The sequence below is a fragment of the Lepidochelys kempii genome, chromosome 2 (assembly GCF_965140265.1).
Source record: "Lepidochelys kempii isolate rLepKem1 chromosome 2, rLepKem1.hap2, whole genome shotgun sequence".
NCBI lineage: Eukaryota > Metazoa > Chordata > Testudines > Cheloniidae > Lepidochelys > Lepidochelys kempii.
Window position 1 is genome coordinate 10,504,427 of NC_133257.1, and position 27,365 is coordinate 10,531,791.

The following is a 27,365-nucleotide window of genomic DNA, read 5'->3' on the forward strand; positions in this document are numbered from 1 at the left end:
CAAGTTTGCAGATGACACTAAACTGGGAGAAGAAGTAGATACGCTGGTGGGTAGGGATAGGATACAGAGGGCCCTAGACAAATGAGAGGATTGGGCCAAAAGAAATCTGATGAGGTTCAAGAAGGACAAGTGCAGAGTCCTGAATTTAGTATGGAAGAATCCCATGCACCGCTACAGATTAGGGACCGAATGGCTAGGCAGCAGTTCTGCGGAAAAGGACCTAGGGGTGACGGTGGACGAGAAGCTGGATATGAGTCAACAGTGTGCCCTTGTTGCGAAGAAGGCCAATGGCATTTTGGGCTATATAAGTAAGGGTATTGCCAGCAGATTGAGGGACGTGATCGTTCCCCTCTATTCAACATTGGTGAGGCCTCATCTGGAGTACTGTGTCCAGTTTTGGGCCCCACACTACAAGAAGGATGAGGAAACATTGGAAAGCATCCGGCGGAGAACAACAAAAATGATTAGGGGACTGGAACACATGACTTATGAAGAGAGGCTGAGGGAACTGGGATTGTTTAGTCTGTGGAAGAGACGAATGAGGGGGGATTTGATAGCTTCTTTCAACTACCTGAAGGGGGGTTCCAAAGGGATGGATCTAGACTGTTCTCAGTGGTAGCAGATGACAGGAGGAGGAATAATGGTCTCAAGTTGCAGTGGGGGAAGTTTAGGTTGGATATTAGGAAAAACGTTTTCGCTAGGAGGGTGGTGAAACACTGGAATGCATCACCTAGGGAGGCGTTGGAATCTCCTTCCTCAGAAGTTTTTAAGATCAGGCTCAACAAAGCCCTGGCTGGGATGATTTTGTTGGGGATTGGTCCTGCTTTGAGCAGGGGGATGGACTAGATGACCTCCTGAGGTCCCTTCCAACTCTGATATGCTATGACCACAGAGATTGAAGTGTTCTCCGACTGGTTTTTGAATGTTATAATTCTTGATGTCTGATTTGTGTCCATTTATTCTTTTACGTAGAGACTGTCCAGTTTGGCCAGTGTACATGGCAGAGGGGCATTGCTGGCACATGATGGCATATATCACATTGGTAGACGTGCAGGTGAACGAGCCTCTGATAGTGTGGCTGATGTGATTAGGCCCTATGATGGTGTCCCCGGAATAGATATATGGACACAGTTGGCAACAAGCTTTGTTGCAAGGATAGGTTCCTGGGTTAGTAGGTCTGTAGTGTGGTATGTGGTTGCTGGTGAGTATTTGCTTCAGGTTGGGGGGGGCTGTCTGTAAGCAAGGACTGGCCTGTCTCCCAAGATCTGTGAGAGTGAGAGGTCGTCCTTCAGGATAGGTTGCAGATCCTTGATGATGCGTTGGAGAGGTTTTTGTTGGGGGCTGAAGGTGATGGCTAGTGGCGTTCTGTTATTATCTTTGTTGGGCCTGTCCTGTAGTAGGTAACTTCTGGGTACTCTTCTGGCTCTGTCAGTCTGTTTCTTCACTTCCGCAAGTGGGTGTTGTAGTTGTAAGAATGCTTGATAGAGATCTTGTAGGTGTTTGTCTCTGTCTGAGGGGTTGGAGGAAATGCGTAATGCTTGGCTGTCGGCAATGGATCGTATGGTGTGGTCTGGATGAAAGCTGGAGGCATGTAGGTAGGAATAGCGGTCAGTAGGTTTCCGGTATAGGGTGGTGGTTGTGTGACCATTGCTTATTAGCACTGTAGTGTCCAGGAAGTGGATCTCTTGTGTGGTCTGGTTCAGGCTGAGGTTGATGGTGGGATAGAAATTGTTGAAATCATGGTGGAATTCCTCAAGGGCTTCTTTTCCATGGGTCCAGATGATGAAGATGTCATAAAAGTAGCACAAGTATAGTAGGGGCATTAGGGGACAAGAGCTGAGGAAGCGTTTTTCTAAGTCAGCCATAAAAATGTTGGCTTACTGTGGGGCCACCCTCACTCTCAGAGATCTTGGGAGACAGGCTAGTCCTTGCTTCCAGACAGCCCCGCAAACCTGAAGCAAATACTCACCAGCAACCACACACCACACTACAGACCTACTAACCCAGGAACCTATCCTTGCAACAAAGCTTGTTGCCAACTGTGTTCATATATCTATTCAGGGGACACCATTATAGGGCCTAATCACATTAACCATACTATCAGAGGCTTGTTCACCTGCACATCTACCAATGTGATATATGCCATCATGTGCCAGCAATGCCCCTCTGCCACGTACACTGGCCAAACTGGACAGTCTCTATGTAAAAGAATAAATGGACACAAATCAGATGTCAAGAATTATAAGATTCAAAAACAGTTGGAGAAGACTTCAATCTCTCTGGTCACTCGATTTCAGACCTAAAGGTTGCAATATTAGAACAAAAAGACTTAAAAACCAGACTCCAACGAGGTACTGCTGAATTGGGATTAATTTTCAAACTGGATACAGTTAACTTTGGTTTGAATAAAGACTGGGAGTGGATGTGTCGTTACACAAAGTAAACGTATTTCCCCATGTTTATTCCCCCCCGCTTCCCCACTCTTCCTCAGACGTTTTTGTCAACTGCTGGAAATGGCCCACCTTGATTATCACTACAAAAGATTTTTTCCGCCCCCCGGTCTCCTGCTGGTAATAGCTCACCTTACCTGATCACTCTTGTTACAGTGTGTATGGTAACACCCATTGTTGCATGTTCTCTGTGTATATAAGTCTCCCCACTGTATTTTCCACTGCATGCCTCCAATGAAGTGAGCTGTAGCTTACAAAGCTTACACTCAAATTTGTTTATCTTTATAACCGTTAAAACACAAAGTGTCTATATTGCCTGTCAGAATATACAAAGTAAATATCCTTGAATCAAGCTCTAAGTTCTAAAGCAGTATTTTTCTTTCTTTGCATATCTATAAATTTCATTTATTATAGATGGACATATTTTTCTTGTTCTGTGTGTGTACAGTGAAATTGACCTTTACAGTCATTTACTGATGAAAATCTAATTCTTCCAAGCCTAGTTACAAACTCCTCTTCTGCTTGGAGTAAAGTGTTTTATTTTGGCAAACGTTTCTGCGTGACCTCCGTATTATGATCTTTGTTTGAAAACCAGAGGGTGGAACTGATATCTATTTTCAAATTTGTATCATGTAGCCTTTAGGGATACATCTTCAACATATGTGGGATTTAATGTGGAGCCCCTGTGGCTACTGACATGAGGAGCATGGCCCAAACTCTTCTTGTCATGCTCAGAATTTACCCTTGCGTCATAAAATCATTGAAATGTAGGACTGGAAGGGACCTTGATAGGTCACCTCGTTCAGTCCTCTGTATGGAGACAGGAGTAAGTATTATCTAGACCAGGGGCCTCAAACTACAATGACCATGAGGGCCACATGAGGACTAGTACATTAGCCCGAGGGCTGCATCACTGACCACTCCCCTACCCCGCCCCGCCCCCACTCCACCCCTTTGGAGAGGCCACGCCTCTGCCCCACCTCTTTCAACTGCTTCCCTGCCCCACATTCCAACTCCTTCCTGAAATTCCCATTCCAACTCCGCTCCCTTCCTGCTCCCAGGGGGTGCAGGAGGGATGTGGGGTGTGTCAGGGGGCTCAGGGCAGGGGCTCGGGGTGCGGCAGGTGGCTCAGGGCAGGGAGTTGGGGTGCAGGAGGTGTGGCAGGGGGTTGGAGTGCAGGAGGTGTGTGGAGTGCAGCAGGGGGCTCAGGGCAGGGGGTTGGGGTGCAGGAGGAGTTCAGGGGCGGGTCCAGCCCGCCGTGCACTGGGGGTAGGGCAGGCTGGCTGCCTGCCTGCCTGCCCGCCCGCTCTGCCCCAGCGCCACTCTGAGAAGCGGCCAGGTCCTGGGGGATGGGGGGGCACGGGTATGTGTGTTGCCCTGGCTGCTCCTCTAGGTACTTCCCCTGTAGCTCCCATTGGCTGGGAACGGGGAACCATGGCCAATGGGAGCTTCGGAGGAGGTACCTGGAGGAGCAGTCAGGGCAACACACAGACCCCTGGGCCCCTGCAGGTTCTGGCTGCTTCCCGGAGTGGCGCGGGGGCAAGGCAGGCAGCCAGAGAGCCTGCTCTGCCCCCGGTATGCACCGGGCCGGAGCCCCTCTAGGTAAATGCTGGAGGTGGGGGTTCGGGGGTGCTTCCGGGAGCTGGTGGGCCACAGAAAATAACCCCGTGGGCTGCGTGTTTGAGACCCCTGATCTCGACCATCCCTGACAGGTGTCTGTCTAACTTGTTCTTAAAAACTCCATTGACTGTGATTCCACAACCTCCCGTGGCAATTTGTTCCAGTTCTTAACTACTCTTACAGTTAAGAAGTTGTTTTGCTGATGTCCAACCTAAATCTCCTTTGCTAGAATTAAAACCCATTACTTCCTGTCCTGTCCTCAGTGGGTAAGAACAACATTTATCTCTCTCCTCATTATAATGACCTTTTTGGTACTTGAATACTGTTATGTACCCCCTCAGTCTTCTCTTCTGAAGACTAAGCAAACCCAATTTTTCCAATCTTTGCTCATAGGTCATGCTTTCTAGAGCGTTAATCATTTTTGTTGCTGTCCTTTGGACTGATGCCAGTTTGTCCACATCTTTCTTGAAGTCTGGTGTCCAGAACTGGACACAATTCTCCATTTGAGGCTTTATCAGTGCTGAGTAGAGTAAAAGAATAACTGCTTATGTCTTGCTTAAAAAACTTCTGCTAGTACATCCCAAAAGTGTTTGCTTTTTTTGCAACAGTATTACATTGTTGACCCGTATTTAGTTTGTGATCCATTATAACCCCAGATCCTTTTTGCAGTACTCCATCCCAGGCAGTTATTTCCCATTTTGTATTTGTGGAATTGATTATTTCTTTCCAAAGGTAGTACTTTGCATTTGTCCTTATTGAATTTCATCCTATTCAAATTCCAAAGTGATTGCAACCTCTCCTCGCTTGGTATTGTCGTCAAACTTTATATGTATGCTCTATTTGATATTATACAAATAATTTATGAAGATATTGAATAGAATTGGAACCAGGACAGATACCTGCAGAAGATCACTTGGTATGCCTTTCAGGCTTGATTTTGAGCCGCTGATGATTACTCTGAGTACATTTTTTCCAACCGATTATGCACCCACTGTTGGTAGTTTTGTCTAGGCTGTATTTCTCCAGTTGTTTTGAGAAGGCCACATGAGACAGTATTGAAAGCCTTACTAAATTTGACATATATCCCATCTACTGCTTCTCCCCATCCACAAGGCTTGTTACCCCATCGAAGAATACTAAATTTGACAACAACAAATCATGTTTAAAAATAATCCACGTTGACTGTTATCCCCTTGTTTTCTTCCAGATGCTTACAAATTGGTTGTTTGATTATTTGTTCCATTATCTTTCTGGGTAATGATGTTAAGCTGACAGGTCTATAATTCTCTGTATCCTTATTTCCCTTTTTATAGGTAGGTACTATATTTGTCTTTGTCCAGTCCTCTGGGATCTCTCCCTGCTCCACAAGTTATCAAAGACAATAATTAATGGCTCAGAGATCTCTTCAGCCAGTTCCTAAAGTATTTTCGATATATTTCATCAAGCCCTGCTGAGGACATCTAACTTGTCTAAGGAATTCTTAACTTTTTTTAACCTATTTTAGCCTCAGATTGTACTTCATTTACATTGGTCACTGTTAGTCATCTGGTTACTGATAACTTTTTTGGTGAAAGCTGAAACAAAAAGGCATTTAGCATTCCGGCCATTGCTGTGTGTTAATTATATTTCTCTCCTTATTGAGTAATGGGCATTCCCTGTCCTTGATCTTCCTCTTGCTTCTAATGTATTTGTACAATGTTTTCTTGTTATCCTTTATGTCCTATCTAGTCAAATCTAATTTTTTACCTTGGCTTTTCTAATTATGCCCCTACATATTTTTTTTCTTCAACTTTTGTAATTTGACCTAGTTACCATTTTTTGCATGTGTCTCTTTGGAATTTCAGGTCATTGAAGATTTCCTGGTTAAGCGAGGGTGGCCTCTTACTATTGTATATTTCCTGTACGTTGGGCTGCTTTGTTCTTATGCCTTTAATAATGTCTATTTTAAAGACTGCCAGATCTCCTGAGCTCTTTTTCCCTTAGACTTGCTTCCATGAGATCTTACCTACCAATTCTCAGAGTTTGCTAAAGTTTTCATCTTGAAGTCCATTGTCTTTATTCTGCTGTTTTCCCTCCTACTAATCCTTAGAATTAATAACTCATATTATTTCATGTTTACTTTCACCCAAGCTGCCTTTCACCTGGAATTCTCAGCCAGTTCCATTTTGTTTGTCTGAATCAAATCTAGAATAGCCTCTCCCCTAGCCACTTTATCATCTCTCATAAAAAGTTGTCTCAAATGAATTCCAAGAACTTGTAGGATAATCTGAGCCCTGCTGTGTATTTCCAACAGATAAGGAGTACTTGTGGCACCTTAGAGACTAACGAATTTATTTCAGCATGAGCTTTCGTGAGCTACAGCTCACTTCATCGGATGCATATCGTGGAAACTGCAGAAGACATTATATACACACAGAGACCATGAAACAATGCCTCCTCCCACCCCACTGTCCTGCTGGTAATAGTTTATCTAAAGTGATCATCAAGTTGGGCCATTTCCAGCACAAATCCAGGTTTTCTCACCCCCCCACCCAAACTCACTCTCCTGCTGGTAATAGCCCATCCAAAGTGACCACTCTCTTCACAATGTGTATGATAATCAAGGTGGGCCATTTCCTGCACAAATCCAGGTTCTCTCACCCCCTCACCCTCCTCCAAAAACCACACACACAAACTCACTCTCCTGCTGGTAATAGCTTATCCAAAGTGACCACTCTCCCTACAATGTGCATGGTAATCAAGGTGGGCCATTTCCAGCACAAATGCGGGCTTTCTCACCCCCCCCCCCCCGGAAACACACACACACACTCACTCTCCTGCTGGCAATAGCTCATCCAAACTGACCACTCTCCAAGTTTAAATCCAAGTTTAACCAGAACGTCTGGAGGGGGTTTCAATTCAGCAGTTTCTCGCTGGAGTCTGGATTTGAAGTTTTTTTGTTGTAAGATAGCGACCTTCATGTCTGTGATTGCGTGACCAGAGAGATTGAAGTGTTCTCCGACTGGTTTATGAATGTTATAATTCTTGACATCTGATTTGTGTCCATTTATTCTTTTACATAGAGACTGTCCAGTTTGACCAATGTAAATGGCAGAGGGGCATTGCTGGCACATGATGGCATATATCACGTTGGTGGATGTGCAGGTGAACGAGCCTCTGATAGTCTGGCTGATGTTACTAGGCTCTGTGATGGTGTCCCCTGAATAGATATGTGGACAGAGTTGGCAACGGGCTTTGTTGCAAGGATAGGTTCCTGGGTTAGTGGTTCTGTTGTGTGGTATGTGGTTGCTGGTGAGTATTTGCTTCAGGTTGGGGGGGGGCTGTCTGTAGGGAAGGACTGGCCTGTCTCCCAAGATTTGTGAGAGTGTTGGGTCATCCTTCAGGATAGGTTGTAGATCCTTAATAATGCGTTGGAGGGGTTTTAGTTGGGGGCTGAAGGTGACGGCTAGTGGTGTTCTGTTATTTTCTTTGTTAGGCCTGTCCTGTAGTAGGTGACTTCTGGGAACTCTTCTGGCTCTATCAATCTGTTTCTTCACTTCCGCAGGTGGGTATTGTAGTTGTAAGAAAGCTTGACAGAGATCTTGTAGGTGTTAGTCTCTGTCTGAGGGGTTGGAGCAAATGCGGTTGTATCGCAGAGCTTGGCTGTAGACGATGGATCGTGTGGTGTGGTCAGGGTGAAAGCTGGAGGCATGTAGGTAGGAATAGCGGTCAGTAGGTTTCCGGTATAGGTGGTGTTTATGTGACCATTGTTTATTAGCACTGTAGTGTCCAGGAAGTAGATCTCTTGTGTGGATTGGACCAGGCTGAGGTTGATGGTGGGATGGAAATTGTTGAAATCATGGTGGAATTCCTCAAGGCCTTCTTTTCCATGGGTCCAGATGATGAAGATGTCATCAATATAGTGCAAGTAGAGTAGGGGCGTTATGGAACGAGGAAGCGGTGTTCTAAATCAGCCATAAAAATGTTGGCATACTGTGGGGCCATGTGGGTACCCATAGCAGTGCCGCTGATCTGAAGGTATACATTGTCCCCAAATGTGAAATAATTATGGGTAAGGACAAAGTCACAAAGTTCAGCCACGAGGTTAGCCGTGACATTATCGGGGATAGTGTTCTTGACGGCTTGTAGTCCATCTTTGTGTGGAATGTTGGTGTATAGGGCTTCTACATCCATAGTGGCCAGGATGGTGTTATCAGGAAGACCACCGATGGATTGAAATTTCCTCAGGAAGTCAGTGGTGTCTCGAAGGTAGCTGGGAGTGCTGGTAGCGTAAGGCCTAAGGAGGGAGTCTACATAGCCAGACAATCCTGCTGTCAGGGTGCCAATTCCTGAGATGATGGGGCGCCCAGGATTTCCAGGTTTATGGATCTTGGGTAGTAGATAGAATATCCCAGGTCGGGGTTCCAGGGGTGTGTCTGTGCGGATTTGATCTTGTGCTTTTTCAGGAAGTTTCTTGAGCAAATGCTGTAGTTGCTTTTCGTAACTCTCAGTGGGATCAGAGGGTAATGGCTTGTAGAAAGTGGTGCTGGAGAGCTGCCGAGCAGCCTCTTGTTCATATTCCGACCTATTCATGATAACGACAGCACCTCCTTTGTCAGCCTTTTTGATTATGATATCAGAGTTGTTTCTGAGGCTGTGGATGGCATTGTGTTCCGCACGGCTGAGGTTATGGGGTAAGTGATGCTGCTTTTCCACAATTTCAGCCTGTGCACGTCGGCGGAAGCACTCTATGTAGAAGTCCAGTCTGCTGTTTCGACCTTCAGGAGGAGTCCACCTAGAATCCTTCTTTTTGTAGTGTTGGTAGGGAGGCCTCTGTGGATTAGTATGTTGTTCAGAGGTATTTTGGAAATATTCCTTGAGTCGGAGACGTCGAAAATAGGATTCTAGGTCACCACAGAACTGTATCATGTTCGTGGGGGTGGAGGGGCAGAAGGAGAGGCCCCGAGGTAGGACAGCTGCTTCTGCTGGGCTGAGGGTATAGTTGGATAGGTTAACAATATTGATGGGTGGGTTGAGGGAACCATTGCTGTGGCCCCTTGTAGCATGTAGTAGTTTAGAAAGTTTAGTGTCCTTTTTCTTTTGTAGAGAAGGAAAGTGTGCTTTGTAAATGGCTTGTCTAGTTTTAGTAAAATCCAGCCACGAGGAAGTTTGTGTGGAAGGTTGGTTTTTGGAGGAGGGTGAGGGGGTGAGAGAATCTGGATTTGTGCAGGAAATGGCCCACCTTGATTATCATACACATTGTGAAGAGAGTGGTCACTTTGGATGGGCTGTTACCAGCAGGAGAGTGAGTTTGTGTGTGTGTGGGGGGGAGGGGAGGGCGGAGGGTGAGAAAACCTGGATTTGTGCTGGAAATGGCCCAACTTGATGATCACTTTAGATAAACTATTACCAGCAGGACAGTGGGGTGGGAGGAGGTATTGTTTCATGATCTCTGTGTATATAATGTCTTCTGCAGTTTCCACGGTATGCATCCGAAGAAGTGAGCTGTAGCTCACGAAAGCTCATGCTCAAATAAATTGGTTAGTCTCTAAGGTGCCACAAGTACTCCTTTTCTTTTTGCGAATACAGACTAACACGGCTGTTACTCTGAAACCTTTCCAACAGATGTCGCTGTAGCTGAAGACCTCTATCACCACCAAGTCCTGTGTTTTGTATGATTTTGTTAATTTAATTTTTCCTAGCTTGGAGTTCTTTAGGAGTTTTCTTTTGTTTTTTTGGTAATATATTTGGTTTTCTTTACTATATTCTTATAGTATCAAATTTAAAAACGAGCCTCGCCCTCCTCCTCCTACCCCCGCTCCACCAGCTAAATATAGCTGGCAATTTTCCTTTTAGTGAAGTGCAGTTGTAGTCTTTTTTTATTTTGTCTCACATGATCATATTCATTCAGATGAGTTGAACCACAGAATTAAATATTGTGGCACTTTCAATATTTCAGTAGTAGTTCATTGAGATTTCTCAGGAAGTGAGATACTGAAATACATTCTACAGTTCCCATTATTTACATCAGAGCATTTTTTGAGGTGATTTTAAAACTATATTTGCTGTGCAATGAAATATACAGGAGTGATTTTGTTTACCAGAACTTTTAGAAATATCCAGTAGACACTTTTAACAAACATTCCCTTATTAAAGGGAAAGCGTAATAAAATAGAGTAATTGTTCATACACTAATGTGTATTTTAAATTATTGATTTTTTTTCAACTGCCTCATTTATTCTGTTAAATTTTTTTTATGAAACTGGTTTAGGAGGAAATTGATAATGTTTTGAGTTAGATTTGTTCATATTAAGCAGGGAGCTCTTATATCTTAATAAATGAAGATAACATGCATAAAGTGACTACCTCTCTTCCCATGATATCATTATAGATCTGCATTGTGTGCACTATGGCTTTTTAAAGTATGGCACTCTATGCATGAGAAAAACAGAAGCATGATAATATTATGATCATAATTTAGTTAAAGGAAGCAGGAGTGAGTTCTGGTATGAATTCATTTAAGCAGAAATGATGATTGATAAAGGCTTAATTTCTTATTTGAATACACTTCCTTAGTGCTAAATACACTATTTTTAATTTTACCATTTATATTACCAAAAAACCTCAGCTCAATACAAGTAATTAAGGTTTTGTTGAAATAAATGTTACCTGAAGAACTCCTACTCCTAATTCTTGGTTAGTACTGTTCTGCTGTTTCTTGGAGGAAAAATTTCTTGGTGAAGGGAGGGAAGGAGGAAAGTAAGGAACTGCTGAGCCTACCCCATGCATATAAAAAGCATGGTTTAGGCTCCCCAAAATCATGAGACTGAAATCCAAATTGGTTTCTAGCCTTTAGAGTGCACTTGGAGTATGCTTTCAAGTTTTTCTCTACAATCATAATGGCTAGAACTTACTTTTAAAAAGATGATAAAGCTGAGTTTCTCACAAAATGACCTGTCTTCTGGAACTGTGACTTTGAGAAACACACTAGAGATCGCAAGACTCTCGATAAAGACACAGAACTTGGGCAACTCTGCGGCACGCCATTCAAAGGATGAGTGTAGATGATCTTAAAAAGAAAAGGAGTACTTGTGGCACCTTAGAGACTAACAGATTTATTTGAGCATAAGCTTTTGTGAGCTACAGCTCACTTCATCAGAGCTTATGCTCAAATAAATCTGTTAGTCTCTAAGGTGCCACAAGTACTCCTTTTCTTTTTGCAAATACAGACTAACATGGCTGCTACTCTGAAACCTGTAGTAGATCTGGAACTTAGCTGCTCGGCTCTTTCTCAGTCCAGCACCAGATGGCACCTCTCCATCCCTTCAAGTCCACTTACACCATCAGTATGTGACTCCTGAACTCCAGTTCTTTCACCTGTCCCTCAACAAATAACCTCCCTCCACACTTGGAGTTTATAGCAGGTCATTTTATAAACATTTGAAAATACTTGTAAATGGTGTTTTGTAGATACTCATTGTCAAGGTTCCTCCCCCACTCTGAACTCTAGGGTACAGATGAGGGGACCTGCATGAAAAACCTCCTAAGCTTATCTTTACCAGCTTAGGTCAAAACTTCCCCAAGGTACAAAATATTGCACCCGTCGTCCTTGGATTGGCCGCTACCACCACCAAACTAATACTGGTTACTGGGGAAGAGCTGTTTGGACACGTCTTTCCCCCCAAAATACTTCCCAAAACCTTGCACCCCACTTCCTGGACAAGTTTTGGTAAAAAGCCTCACCAATTTGCCTAGGTGACTACAGACCCAGACCCTTGGATCTTAAGAACAATGAACAATCCTCCCAACACTTGCACCCCTCCTTTCCTGGGGAATGTTGGATAAAAAGCCTCACCAATTTGCATAGGTGACCACAGACCCAAACCCTTGGATCTGAGAATAATGAAAAAAGCATTCAGTTTTCTTACAAGAAGACTTTTAATAAAAATAGAAGTAAATAGAAATAAAGAAATCCCCCCTGTAAAATCAGGATGGTAGATATCTTACAGGGTAATTAGATTCAAAAACATAGAGAACCCATCTAGGCAAAACCTTAAGTTACAAAAAAGATACACAGACAGAAATAGTTATTCTATTCAGCACAATTCTTTTCTCAGCCATTTAAAGAAATCATAATCTAACACATACCTAGCTAGATTACTTACTAAAAGTTCTAAGACTCCATTCCTGGTCTATCCCCGGCAGAAAACCAGCATATAGACAGACACACAGACCCTTTGTTTCTCTCCCTCCTCCCAGCTTTTGAAAGTATCTTGTCTCCTCATTGGTCATTTTGGTCAGGTGCCAGCGAGGTTACCTTTAGCTTCTTAACCCTTTACAGGTGAGAGGATTTTTTTCTCTGGCCAGGAGGGATTTCAAAGGGGTTTACCCTTCCCTTTATATTTATGACACTCATAAAAAGCTGTTTTAAGACATGGCCCAGAAGAAGAAAGAAGGAAGCAAAAACCAAATATTGCAGTTTGTCTCTTTAATGTGTGCACACCTCTGTGCATAGTATTTCGACACTCCATTCTAATGTACAAGGTGTGAGAACTGGGACTTTCTATAGTGTTGTCCAGAAGGCCCAGTAAGCATCGCATTAGGTAAACTGTGCGTCAGCCATTCCTGTAATGAAATGCTCTTTTAAGCAGTGTTTATAGTCCTTGTATCAGTTCTTTCTGACTCTGTGGTGCTTCTGGGCAGGGCTTGACAATAACTTTCTCTCCCCCACCCCAGTCCTTCCATCAGCAGGTATGTGGGTTATAAAACTGTTTTAATTAGACAGTTTAATCCCTTCTCTTTTATATTGTGGGGAGGCTGCATGGCTTCGTGAGTAGAGCACTGGACTGGGATTCAGGAACCCAGGGTTCTGTTCCTGGCTCCACCACTGGCCTGCTGGGTGATGAATCTGGGCAGGTAATTTCTCCTTCCGGTGTATCAATGTAACCATCTGTAAAACGAGGCTAATGTAGGTAAGTGTAGTGTGAAGCTCTTTGAGATCTACTGACGGAAGGCGCTATGTAAGAGATGGTAGTATTATTTATCATGTCAAATTTGATGGTTTCTATTACATGTTTTGTAACTTGCCACAGGACCTACCAGATAGTTGGCTATATCAACAGAGCACAAGGTCAAGCGGTTATGATTCTATTTAACAAGGGAACTTTAGGTAATCTTTCAAAACACTAACTTTAAAATTCCTCTTTTTTTTTTTTTTTTTACACAAAACTTCCCAGAAAAATCTAATCTGAGATGAGAATGCAGCATACAAAACTTTTGATATTGGCATCCAACAGAAACAGCGTAATGGATTTAGATGGACTATTGATTTGAACTATATGGCAATATTATACTTGTCTGTACAAGCAGCATTTTTACCTTGTTAATTTTGGTGAAACAGTAGTGCTTGTTAGGAGATTAGGATTAATTGAAGCCCTGGAGTAAGCATTCACAACTCCTTCTCTTCTGTAATGAGAGGGTGGAGATAGACTCAATGTTTCTATAGAACTTTGATATCTTTGGATGATAGGCACTGTATACATTCAGAGCATTATTATTAGCTTAACTACTGGTTTAACATGAACTAGGTAGAGCTACACTTCCAGATGCTACTATAATTTTAGTGTAGCTTTTAAAACTAATAGTGACAAGTAGTTAACATTTTTAAAGAGTATGTGAGACACTGGAGTAGGAAAAGTAATGCATTATAGAGAGTTGGAGAAGTCATTTGGCTTTCATTGGTTCAGTAGCTACAATAAATGCGTTTTTTCCTTCTAAGTTAATATTAATATTAATGATCCAAGGGTTTCTATCTTTTAAGGAAAGAAAAGTCAAGTCCTTAGCGGTGTCTTTGACTATTTTTTCATTTACTGCTGAAACCGCTTCTGTTTGCGTTGTTTGTAATAGGGAGAACACAATAAGGAGAGATTATAGATTGTTTATGTTGCAATAATCCATTAATAAGTGTAATTTATTACAAGATTTTTTTATTAAAACATCAGTCCAAATTGCTGTTGTAATTCCTTTTTTGTGTGTGTTGGTGATTAATCTCCTGCTAGAGAAGATCTTTATGTAATGCTGTTATGGATTGTATGATTTTTTCCGCAGAGGAAGACTGCAATGTTTACTTGTTAGACAACTCAATATTTACTAAATATATACTGGAATTAATTTTTTGAAATAGTTTTTAACTGTACCTCCTAAAACTATTAAATTATTGCTCATTGTAGCTGCCATAGTACCTAAATCTCTCACCATGAGGTCCAGTGTGGACATGCACAGATCAGAGAATTGAGCTTCCATTTGCATGCGTGCAAAATAGATCTTTTCAAGAAATAAATCTGGTCAGACAAACCCGATTTCAATTTTTTTGATGGAATTACAATTTTGGTTGATAAAGGTACCTGAACAGATAATTAAAAAGTAGCATTACATAATATTATTAAATTGTATGTTAAATGGTTTAAGAACTGGCTAGCTGACAGATCTCAAGAATAATTGTCAATCGGGAGTCATCATTGAATAGAGGTGTTTTTAGTGGGGTTTTGTAGGGATCAATACTATGTCCAGGGCTATTTGAATGTTTTCATTAGTGATCTGGAGATAAATATAAAATCACTGCTGATAACGTTCGTGGATGATACGATCGGCAAAGTGGTAAATAATCATGAGAACAGGGCAATCATACTTAATGATCTAGATCACTTGGTAAGCTGGGTCCAGTCAAATAAAATGTTTTAATACAGCCAAATGCATAGTTGTGCATCTAAAATCAAGGAATAGATCATGCTTATAGAATGGAAGAATGTATTCTGGAAAGCAGTGACTCTCAAAAGGATTTAAGGGTCATAGTGGACAAGCAAAATAACATGAGCTTGCAGTGTGAAGCTGTCGCAAAAAAAAGCTAACACAATCCGTGACGGTATAAACAGGGGAGTAGTGAGTAGCAGTAATGAGGGATTTTTCCTCTGTATACGGCATTGGCAAGACCAGCACTGGAATACTGTGTCCAGTTCTGGTGTCCTCATTTTAAAAAGGAAGTTGAAAAATTGGAGAGAGTGCCCGAATATGATTCACAGGTTGGAGAAAATGCCTTTATATTGAGAGACTTTAAGAACTCAGTGTCTGTAGTTTGATAAAGAAAATTGAGAGGGGACTTGATTATGATGTGTAAGTAGTTCCACAGGGGGAAAATGGAGGGTGCTAAAGGGCTCTTTAATCTAGCAGAGAGTCATAACAAGAACCAGTGGATGGAGCTTTGTACTTCCTTCTTTGTACAGAGCCTCAGAAAATAGGCCATATTTATTTATATATAGCATTTTCATTTTCACTTTCACCTAGCTAACTTGAGGTTTAAATGGAGAAAGTGTGACAGTTACAAATAAGGTACATGAGTTTATTAGTAGCAAAATTTCTGTTGACGTTTCTTTTGATTACTGTACATACATATACACTAGTATACACTGGCTACTAGTAAAATATAAAGTTGAGAATGTGACTGAAAATGTGTACTTCTCATTCAGTTTTGATATGAGTACTACAATACACAACTTAAGTTTCCATTTTGCATTTGCATTACTTTATAAATGATCATATGTTGCAATTCCCATTTTTTTCATGCATCCTATTGTCAGTAATCTGTAGAAAACATCAAGCCATTATTTCATGCTCCCTATTAAAATAGACATGAAAAGGGATTCCTCAGGCATAATATTAGAAGTTATGCTACAGGAGTTAACCAGTTGATTGCCTTTTTTCGTTATAATCGCAAGGGAAGAAATCCCATCTTTTGCATCTCTCATTTAATTTAATAAGCACTAATGTAACCTTAAATTTGGGGGACACTTTTTATACCTTCTTTTGTGCCTTTTCATGTTATCCTCCTTTCTTGTGGATTTCACTGAATTCTAATGTAACAATTTAGCTAAATAGAGAATTTCATCCAAAGCCCACTGAAGTCAATGGCAGGGTGTCTGTTGCCTTTAGTCAGCATTGGATCAGGACCAAAATCATGACTGCATCTTTTCTTTAACTCTTTCTGCAATAGAGAGGTAGGTTATGTTTTGTTACCTGATTTTTTTTTCCTTTTCATTTGATAATGTATTGGGAGTATTTTAGTTCAAGGCAGTCTGGAATATTACTTAGAACTTGAAAACAGAACAAAATAAGAAATTCTGATCCTTTTATTTTTCTAGATGGAATAAGTATTAGTGGACTTCCGCTTTCCAGTCCTTTTCGACAGATTGTCAAACCACGAGTAGAGAGCAAACCTATCAACCCGACTGAAAGCAGCAAAGTTGGTGACTTCAGTCATGTAAAGGTAAGGTAGTGGTATTGAAGTAGGTGAAGAGTTCAGCCTTCAGTTCACTGCATTCTACTGTGTTTTGTAGTAAAGATATGGAAGAGGAGTTTTTACAGGCAAATATTTTCTTTACATAGTTGTTAAGATGTATTATTGGAATGATACTCTTAGACAGGGGTGAAAGTAAGTCTAGGGACTTACCGGTACAGGGCTGGGCTGGGGCCGGCTCTGGCCCCTGGAAGGGGCGGGCCCTCGGGAAAAAGGGGGTGGGGCTGGGGGGTCAGAGCCAGCCCCGGCCCGCCCTGTACTGGCAAGTGCCTCCTTCCCCCTCCCCAAGGTATCAGTGGCAGCCGGGGGCTGTGGCAGCGGTTTAAAGGGCCCTGGGCAGTAGCGGCGGCTGGAGCCCTGGGCCCTTCAAATCGTCCCTGGAGGTTGTTCATTTCCCCCCCCCCCCGCATTAGCCTTTTTTAGTTGAGACCTGTGATGTGGAGAGGATGTAAAGAGCTTGTATTAATTGGTTCATTTTGATAAAATGTACTTGAGTCAGGAGAGTGCAATTGCTTCAGAAACAGGGTCTTGTTTTACAGACACCTGTGAAGGTGTGAAGCCTGCTATTGGTGATATGTAAATAATAAGAAGATGGAATAAGATGGAATAATCAGGAGACAGCTTAGTGAATGTCAGTATTAAAATTAGGAAAACTTAGTGATATGAGTCAATGTTTAAGTGGGTAGAAATGACACTGTTTGTGCTTACTTTAAGGGGTTCTGCCCTGGAATAAGCAACTGTAATAGGTAAAGATAGTCTATACGCTTTGTCAAAGCCTTAAACTACTGGACTGATGCCTTCAGGCAGTCAAATAATAGTTGAACAGTATTCTTACTCATCAGGTTTTGCAGAAGATATTGCTTCCAATTTTAAAAAATTGTCATTGAGACATCAAAAGTAGGACAATTTCTATATCAAATCCTTTATTCTTTATATTCGTTCTTCTGCATTTCAAAGTAAATTTAGGATGTCACTCTGGACAAGTGGTGGGCAGACTATGGCCTAGGGGCTGCATCCAGCCCTTCAGACGTTTTAATCCGGCCCTCGAGCTCCTGCCAGAGAGTGGGGTCGGGGGCTTGCTCCACACGGGTCCTGGGAGCAGTGACATGTTCCCCCTCCGGCTCCAATGCATAGGGACAGCCAGGGGGCTCTGCACGCTGCCCCCACCACAAACACTGCCCCCCAACACCGCCCCCGCAGCTCCCATTGGCCAGAAAACAGGGCCAATGTGAGCTGCAGGGGCGGTGCCTGCAGATGGGGCAGTGCGCAGAACCACCTGGCTGTGCCTCCACATAGAAGCTGGAGTGGGGACATGCCTCTGCTTCCGGGAGCTGCTTGAGGTAAGCGCCGCCCAGAGCCTGCACCCTTGCCCCCTCCCGCACCCCAACCCCCTGCCCTAGCCTGGAGTCCCCTCCTGTACCCTGAACTCCTAATTTCTGGCCCCACCCCAGAGCCTGTACCCCCAGCCGGAGCCCTCACTCCCTCCTGCACCCCAACCCCCAATTTTGTGAGCACTCATGGCCCACCATACAATTTCCATACCAAGATGTAGCCCTCGGACCAAAAAGTTTGCCCACCCCTGGTCTGGACCATCACTCTAAAGTTATTTTCCGTTTTTCTGGCTCAGTATGTGTCGTCCTATGTATTTTCCCTGTTGTAAAATTACACGGACAAAACTAAATTAAAATGTGAAACCTGATAGATTTCTTATTGTCATGATTCTCACTTAGGTATTGCTTTTAGCATTGTAGATTTACTCAGTTTGAATGAATTAGCATTATTTTTTAAGTTTAAATTTGCTTTTGAAAAGTTAAAAATTATATTAAAGTTAATTGTTAAATGGTCTTTCTTTCTTAGTCTCTTGGTGAAGATTGAATGTAATGTTAGTTCAGTATCTGATGCGTCTTCTACCTGGGATCTACATCCTGCACTAGACCATAACATCAGAAATTAGCAGAGTTAATTATTTTATATACTTGAAAATATTTTGCTCAGCATGCCTATAATTTTATAAAAAAATCTCGGACTCTACAGTTCTCTCACAAAACCTTACTCTGTATCTGAATTTACTGTCTTCGTATGGCAGAGCTATTTACCAGTCTGTTCAATCAATAATCAGATGAAGATGTTTGAAAAGATGATTCTTTCGGACCATTAATATCACTAATGCACTTTGATTTATTTCTGCATGTTAACAGAGAAATGGTAGTTAGTGTAGTTAAGTATTGTTAGTGACAGTGTGAGGGATCATAAAATATTCCTGCCGTCTTTCAATTTATTTTATGAGATTGCAAGTCTGATTTTGAGCAGTAAGTGATTTTCCAAATGCTCATCCCTGCAAATTACCAACATGATAGCGCAAACATTTGGGAGTTAATCCAGTCAGATGTTCAGCAATTGTGTAATTAACATAGAGCTGTATGGGAACCCAGAAAGTCCATCCTATGAGAAGCAAAATTTCCCACAGACAGGAAATGCTCGAAAAATTCCATTTTGGAAGTATTGAAATGGAAATTTCTTAACATTTCTGCTAGTTTCCCAGCTGCCTACTTTCCTTCAGAGCCAGGTAGCCCAGTGAATTGGCCAGTAGGGAAGTCCTGGCTCCGCAGAAGCCCATCAGGTAAGCAGCTGAGGATCTGAGTATTGCTGGAGGCTGTGGCACATTGGACTACAGGCTTCCTAGCAGCCTGGGAAGACTGGTATGTGGGCAGGCAACATGGCTGAAAACCAGGCAGGCTTCCTTCAAAAGATTTGTTGAAAATGACATGTTCCCATGGACTATTTCAGTGGCAACAAATTGGCATCATATATTGAGATTTAGGACTTAACATGCATTTTAGAGATTTTTTGTAGGGTAGATTTAGTCCTCAACACACTCCAGTTTTTAGCATGTACGATTTGAGTAGTTATGTAAAAATCTACATTTGTAAGTTGCACTTTCACAATACAGATTACACTACAGAATTTGTATGAGGTAAACAAAAGAAACAGTATTTCTTGATTAATCTTTTTTACAGTGGAAATATTTGTAATAAAAATAATATAAAGTGATCACTGTATACTTTGTATTCTGTGTTGTAATGGAAATCAATATATTTTAAAATGTACTAGAACATCCAAAATATTTATAATAATTTAAATTGGTAGTCTGTTATTGTTTAACAGTGTGATTAAAACTGATTAATGGTGACTTTTCAAAATCTAGTTAATTTGTTTTGTGTTAATCATTTGAGTTAAGTACAGTTAATTGACAGCCCTAATTAAAATGATTGTGCATACTTAGAGCCTTTGGCTGGTACAAGATAAAGCAGTCCCCAAATGCTGACATACTTACTTACGTACGGTCTTGTAGAAGCATATAACAGCAAAGATAGAAGAAAAAGTAAGTGGAGATTACCACAAAGCTTGATTGTACTCAGACTTTCACCATTCCGTTATCCCTTGTGTCTTAACTAGACCTTGTTCTGACCATCTTTTATAACCTTTTTCCTTGCATCCAGGATCATATTTGATTTAGGTCTTAGTGCCCTGCCCATGTTTTCCACTGAATGCATCCAATGAAGTGAGCTGTAGCTCACGAAAGCCTATGCTCAAATAAATTTGGTAGTCTCTAAGGTGTGTCACAAGTACTCCTTTTCTTTCTGCCCATGTTTGTTATTCTGAGGGATGTAATTAAGGTTCCATTTGCTAGTATAAGCTATTTATATCCTATGTTTCCCAATCGTTTAGATACTTAAATGTGGTTACACAAACTCCCAGATCCACTATAAATCTTGTATTCAGGTTTGTGCGGTATACTCGTTTATCACAAGCTACATATTCCAAACTATTTCTAAATCTTATAGCCTTAGGTTATGTAGTTATGCTAACTCCATTGCTAATTAGACTATTAAAACTATTAATAGGCTCATTAGGCCTCAATTTACTGCAAAGCCTTCCTTAGTAGTTTTACATCTCTTGCATTACAGCTTTAATAGCTTCTATTTTAGATGATATTTTAATATGCCTTACCACGTGCTATGTAATTTAGTTTTGCACCCTCAGATGAAGTCAGGGATTACAGGTTAACAAGAACCGCTCCATAGCAAGATGATGAACAAGACACTCCACTCACTGAAAGATTCTCATACCATCCTCTGCCTGTTGGGTTTATATATATATCCCACCTTCCTGGAGAAAATTCTTGAGACTGCAGCTATGAGCTACCAAGACTGCAACAAGGCAGGCGCTTGGCTCTATTAGCATCTTACTTCCAGAGTAATTTGCCTTTTAAAAAGAAATTTTGATGAGTAGCTCAAGAGCTGTCCATTAGTTGTTTTAGTACCCCAGTTTGGCAGTTGCCTAGCCTATTATTTTCCACAGTGGCAGACCTTAACCATAGCCAAATGGATTTTGGATGTTACTTCCACTAGATATACCACTGAGTTCCAGTCCACCCCACCTTCCAAATCCCCTTTACCATCCCTTTTCAGGGACCCCTTTCACAGGAGGATTCTTCAACAGGAAGTGGATCCCTTGATCCAATTTGGAGTTACAGAGTCTGTACCTCTTGAATACAGAGGACGGAGTTTTTACTCCAGGTACTTACTATTATGAAGAAGACAAGGCAGAATTCCCTGGCAGAGAGGCGCAGCAAACATTTCAGTGAGGACCCGGAGTGGGAGCTGCACTCTTCAGTATCCAACAAATCGTCCATCAGTAGGGCTACCTGCCCTGGGACCTCTGTGCTATCCAAGAAAGAAATGCTGAACTGATTGCTCTCACAATGGTCGTGTTCTGGACTCTGGAGTGGAGTAGCCGCCTTACTCTCAGGGTCAGAACTGTTAATGTTTGTCTTCCCTCCTATTCCCCTCATATCTTAAGTTTTCTGGAAAATGCAGGGCAACAGACCATCATTTTGGGTTCACCATGACCCTGTAAATGACCACTTGCAGGTACATTTATAATTTTTCCCCACACTGTTCTCTCAGAATTGGGGCAAAACCTGCCATCCCAACACAACTCCCCTCTGGCTCACAGCCTGGGTTTTAGTTGGGCAACATACTTAGAGCGAACTTGCTTACAAGAAGTGCAGTCCATCATGATTAATAGTTGAAACCTTCTACATGCAAGTATTACACTGCTCAGACTTGCTCACAAGAAGTGAAATCCATCTTGATTAATAGTGGAAACCTTCTACATGTAAGTATTACGCTATTGTGTGGAAAAGTTTTGCCAGAAAGATCACCTTTTTCTGGAAGAGCCAGAACTTCGCTGTATCTGTAACTACATCCTGTCCCTAAAGACACTCAAACTTTCAGTCTTTCTCGTATAGAAAGCTACTCAGTTTTCACTCACCTCATGAGAGTCCAACTCTTTAAAGCCATTATTAAAACTGTCCCTCTGGTATCTTGACCTCTATGCCTCCCTGGGTTCTGAATTTAATACTAGCAGCACTTTGGTAGCTGCTCTTTGAGCCCTTGGCTTCATGTGCCTTCCAGTACTAGATACCATTAACTTGGGTTTGAATAGAGACTGGGAGTGGCTGGGTCATTACACACATTGAATCTATTTCCCCATGTTAAGTATCCTCACTTTCTAAATGGGCCATCTTGATTATCACTACAAAAGTTTTTTTTTCTCCTGCTGATAATAGCTCATCTTAATTAATTAGTCTCTTACAGTTGGTATGGCTACTTCTACCTTTTCATGTTGTGTGTGTGTGTATATATATATATAATCTTCTTCTTGTATGTTCCATTCTATGCATCTGATGAAGTGGGCTGTAGCCCATGAAAGCTTAGGCTCAAATAAATTCGTTAGTCTCTGAAGTGGCACAAGTACTCCTGGTGTTTTTATCAATGAAGGTGGCTCTTTTTTATAGCGATTACGTCAACTAGGAGGGCAAGTGAGGTTGGTGCCATTGTGGGAGATACACTGTATACCATCTTTCACTGAGATAAGGTGTTCCTCCGAGTACATCCTCTTGGTTTCTAAGATCCAATCAGACTTCCCTCTGAATCAAACGATTCATCTGCCCTTGTTTTATCTGAAGCCCCACAATGCTAGGGATGACAAGAGATTATATTATCTAGATGTTCAAAGGGTCCTAACTTTTTACTTTGATTGGACCAAAGCTATTAAGTAAATCTCCTAAACTCTTTAATTTGCCAGAAGAATGACAGGTGAAACCATCTCAGAGATTCTCAAGATGGATCTTTAGCTGCATCCTCTTCTGCTACTAGCTCTCAAACTCCTCCTCTATATGATATTAAAGCTTACTCAACTAGGGCCCAGGCTGCCTCATTTGCATCACTGTCAAACATCCTTTGGTTCAGCAGTACAGCAGATTGTTGTCCGAGTTACTTCCTCGGATCATCCTCCGAAATAAGGGTTGCTTGGAAATTACCAATGGTTAGTACGCATGGGGACCCGCGCTCAGAGAAGAAAGGAAGATTACTTACCTTTATAATAAATGGAGTTCTTCATTTTATGTGAGGTCCCTATGGGTATTCACTACCAACCTTCCTTCTCCTCCTCTTTGGATCCTTCTGATTCGTGGTAATTTAGGAACTGAAGGGATGGGTGGTCTTTGTTGCTATTTTATGCCCTGGGTTTGCAGTATGAGGAGGCATAGACCAAAGGACTCTCCTACTGAAGAATTTCTCATCCTGGGCACCCGGAGTTTGTGCACATCCACAGTTAACACCCAAAGGGACCACATGTCTCTAAGAGTTTGTTTCTATGAGGTAAGTAACCTACCTTCCTTAGACATCTAACAAAAAGGAATGCAGGCTATACTTACAAAATGGGAGACAGTATCGTAGAAAGCAGTGGCTTTGAAAAGGATTTAAGGATTATAGTGGACGAGTATCTGAAAATGAGCTTCCTGTGTAAAGCTGTGGCAAAAAGGGCCAATGTGATCCTTGGATATACAAATAGTAAAGTAGTGAGTAAGAGTGTGTAGATTTTTACCTCTGTGTACGGCATTGGTGAGACCAATACTGGACTACGATGTCCAGTTCTGTAGTCCTCATTTTAAAAAGAAGTTAAAAATTGGAGAGTGGCTCTAAAATGATTGACAGGTTAGAGAAAATGCCTGATATTGAGAGACATAAAGAGCTCAGTCAGTTTAGTTTATTTAAAAAAAAAAAAAAAGAAGACTAATAGGGGACTTGATTACAATGTATGAGTATTTCCATGCAGAACAAATACAGGGTGCTAAAGGGTTCTTTAATCTATTGGAGAAAGGCATAACAAGAACCAATATGTGGAAACTGAAGTCAGAGAAAATCTGATTAGAAATTATGCACACATTTTTAATAGTGAGGGCAATGAATCCTTGAACAAACTACCAAGGGAAGTGGTAAATTTTCCATCTCTCATTGTCTTCAGATCAAGACTTGATGTCTTTAATATGCTTTATTTAAACACAAATCACACTTTAGTCAAATGCAAGTTATTGATGTACAGGAAGTCAGATTAGGTAATCTAATGGTCCCTTCTGGCCTTAAACTGTATGAATCTATTAAATCTAAGAGCCTATTGTAGGGACTGAATCTACCCAAGGAGAAATCTTCCTATTAGAGGATCTGCCCTACTGGCTTACTTGTTGCTTCAGGACAACCAAGGAGGAGTGAACTGCCCTCCAGGTATTGCCCCATAGCCCACACTGTGTGGGAAGGCCAGAGTGCTATTTAGACCAATTTGATGTATATATTAGGGTTAACCATGCAGTATTCATGCTAATAATAATGGTTTGATAATCGCTAATACAAGAAAGAAGTGGGACTTTCTAAGTTTGCAAACAATTAGGAACAACCTGTCAAAATAATAAATATCTTTTGAGTACTCCATGAAAATGTAGTATGCAACTCTAATTATGGTTTGGAAATATTTATGCTTGTCAGAAATGATAATTCATAGAAATGTAGTTATTTGTTAGCCCTGTATAACATAGATAAACGAGCCTTCAAAATAAGTTGAGTTTCTGCAAATGAAAATTAATCTACAGCAGTATTTCAAAAACTGCGTACTTCCATTACCACCTTTGAAATGTACTAATTTGGACATTTCCGAATATGGGTGCTTAAAAACACAAACTGCTTCAATCCTAAAAATTATAAATGAAAGAGAAAGTACTGGAACAGTAAATATTACCAATATTTTACATGCAGTTCCCTGCAGTCTACAATAATGTTTCTCTACAAATTTCAATGTTCTAATAAACCAGTCACTGACTTCTTGAAGTGACTGGGTTTTTAATAATATCATAAATTTAGTATTCTACAAAAATGCTTAATGACATCATTATAAAATTTGAAGCTGAAAAGAAAAGAAAATGACATCATTATAAAATTTGAAGCTGAAAAGAAAAGAAAATGACTATTTCTGTTACTTGCTATTCAGTAATTGTAACAACTCAAGTTTTAGTCATCATAAACTATTGAAAATCTCTACCTGGGGTATAATGCAATATCCACAGAGGGAAGCTGGAACAAGACATGGCAGTGTGCCTCAAAAGGCCAGTTTGTGTGTTGAAACCTATTCTGTTTTAACTGGGGGAGGTGTGTATTGAATTTCCTATTCCATGGTCCAGAGTATCTAGTGTAGTCTAGTTTGTTACATGGGTGTACTACTCATTGTAATATATAGAAATTTATTAGTATCCCTTTAAATAGGTTGTGAGCTCTCTAGTTCAGTGGCTTTCAACCTTTCCAGACTACTGTACCCCTTTCAGGAATCTTATTTGTCTTGTGTACCCCCAAGTTTCATGTCACTTAAAAACTATTTACTTACAAAATCAGCTATAAATAAAAAAAGGGTCACAGCACACTATAACTGAAAAAATGCTTATTTTCTCATTTTTTACTATATAATTATAAAAATCAACTGGAATATATTGTTCTTACATTTCAGTGTATAGTATATAGGGCAGTATAGACAAGTCACTGTGGAAATGTTTGTATTGACTTTGCTAGTGCTTTTTATGTAGCCTGTTATAAAACTACATGAATAACTACATGAGTTGATGTATCCTTTGGAAGACCTCTGTGTACCCTGACGATACACATACCCCTGGTTGAGAACCACTGCTCTAGTGGCCCTCACTGTCTTCTGTTTTAGAACCCACAAAAACCCTGTCAGAGTTGCAGGGTATAAATGGGCCTTGCATATATGTAGCTGGCTCTTGCAATGTTATATTGATTTAGTAAACACAATTACTTGGGCCCCAGTGTGAATGTGGTTCTCTCATGTATATTGTGTAAAGAGCAAAAGACATAACACACGGGATTTGAAAGAGAATCCTTTTGTGATGCATGACCAGAAAGCGTTAAGCGTCCTGCAGGCTGAATGACCCGAAGCCAACCTTTAAAGTCATGTTAGAAACGTATGTGAATGGTAATTAGGGCCATTCAAGGTAGATAGGTTAGAACTTCGCAATGCAAACCTATATTGTTAGAAGTGATACTAATTGTGTGTATCTTAGATGCTAGCAATGTAAACAGACTGTTCCAGTCTGTCACTATAACTTCTAATTCAGAGATCAAAAGGGAATATTAACATTTAGATGAATCTTGGGTGAAATAAAGTCATTGTCTATATGTCTCCTTAAAGTTTGTGATAGACTGCTTAATGGATAAATTGCCCTATGTTGATTTGTGTAACTAATTACTGGTGGTGCTTAGAAAACAGAAGGTTACATCAAAAGCCTATTGTTTACCCAGGACTGTATAGTCATGTGGATGCTAGAAAATTGGGTAAAAGACCCTTGGGTTCCAATCCTTTTTATTTCAGGTCTGCTTGAGGTTTCATGCAGGGGAAGCCTAAGCCACAAGGACTGAGATCCCAGTTTTGACTGGACCGCCCTGAAATATAAACATTGGACTATAACCTTTGGACTATTTTTAATTAGTTCCATAATTCCTTGGAACTACAAAGCTCACCATCTCCGCTATGAATCTGAATCTCAAGATTGACTCATGTCTTTATGTATATTGGTCTTTTAACCATACTTTTACTTTTTTAATAAATTTTAGTTTAGTTGTTAAGAACTGGCTGTAAGCGTGTATTTGGGTAAAATCTGGAATAGTCATTAACCTGGGAGGTAATGTGTCCGATCGTTTGGGATTGGTAGAACTTTTTTATATGATGAAATAAGGTTTTCAGTAATCTTCATCATTCTTGACTTGGGCATCTGGGTGGAGGCCTGAGGCTGGGTTACTTTAAGGGAACTGTGTTGGCTTCTGGGCAACCAACGAGGTAATAAAGAAGCTGTTTTGTGCTGGCTTGGTAAATCTAAGTATTGGAATATCCACCAGCTTTGGGGATTGTCTGCTCCATTCTTTGCAGTTCACCTTAACTGAGTGAGCTTGGCTGGCTCCTCTGGGTCCCCGGTCACACCTTGGCTTTTAGAATGTTAGGAAAGTGTCATTGTTATCTCTCCATAAATGTTTCTATATCTGATTAATTCTCAGTTTCTTTTAATAATCCATTTTGTGAAACACCTTTTCCCTTCCTTTGGTAGGGCTCATGTGTTAAGGTACTACAGTAGTTGATATTTTTCTTGAGTCCTTGATATTGACTGTTTATGCCAGACATAAGTGAGAAAGTTGACTCTTTATGTAGCAATAATTGAAGGTTAGTGTGATGTATTGTCCCTTTAAATGGTTAGACATTCTGTGCTCACTCTGGCATAGCCTCATTTTTGTGTTAGTTTCAGTTTTGCTGCCAGAACAATAAAGCTACCACTACAGCAGACAGCTGTGTTTCTATCCGCTCCCTCAGTCTCTATCCTCTCCTCTGCTGGGTCCAAATATAACATATTGGTGATGCAAATCTTCTATCCCACCAATGTCTAGTGCTCCCATTTCGTCAACAGGAAGAAAAATTAAGCAAATAATAAAAGGAGGGGAAAAGTTCACCTATTGGCACAAGGTGAAAGACTGCTGTTTTTGCTTGCATGTGTCAGCTAGCAAGAGAGGGAA

The 27,365-nt window shown here is 41.1% G+C and overlaps 1 protein-coding gene across 3 annotated transcripts in view; it reads left to right on the forward strand.

Annotated features, from left to right (window-relative positions):
• The window catches only part of TRAPPC9 (trafficking protein particle complex subunit 9), an 829,667-nt gene that overhangs the window by 182,972 nt on the left and 619,330 nt on the right, over positions 1-27,365 (forward strand). For all 3 annotated transcript variants that reach the window (XM_073330054.1, XM_073330052.1, XM_073330055.1), the window contains exon 17: positions 16,244-16,368. In XM_073330054.1, coding sequence (XP_073186155.1) covers positions 16,244-16,368 — 125 coding nt within the window. The remainder of the gene's footprint in view (positions 1-16,243; positions 16,369-27,365) is intronic.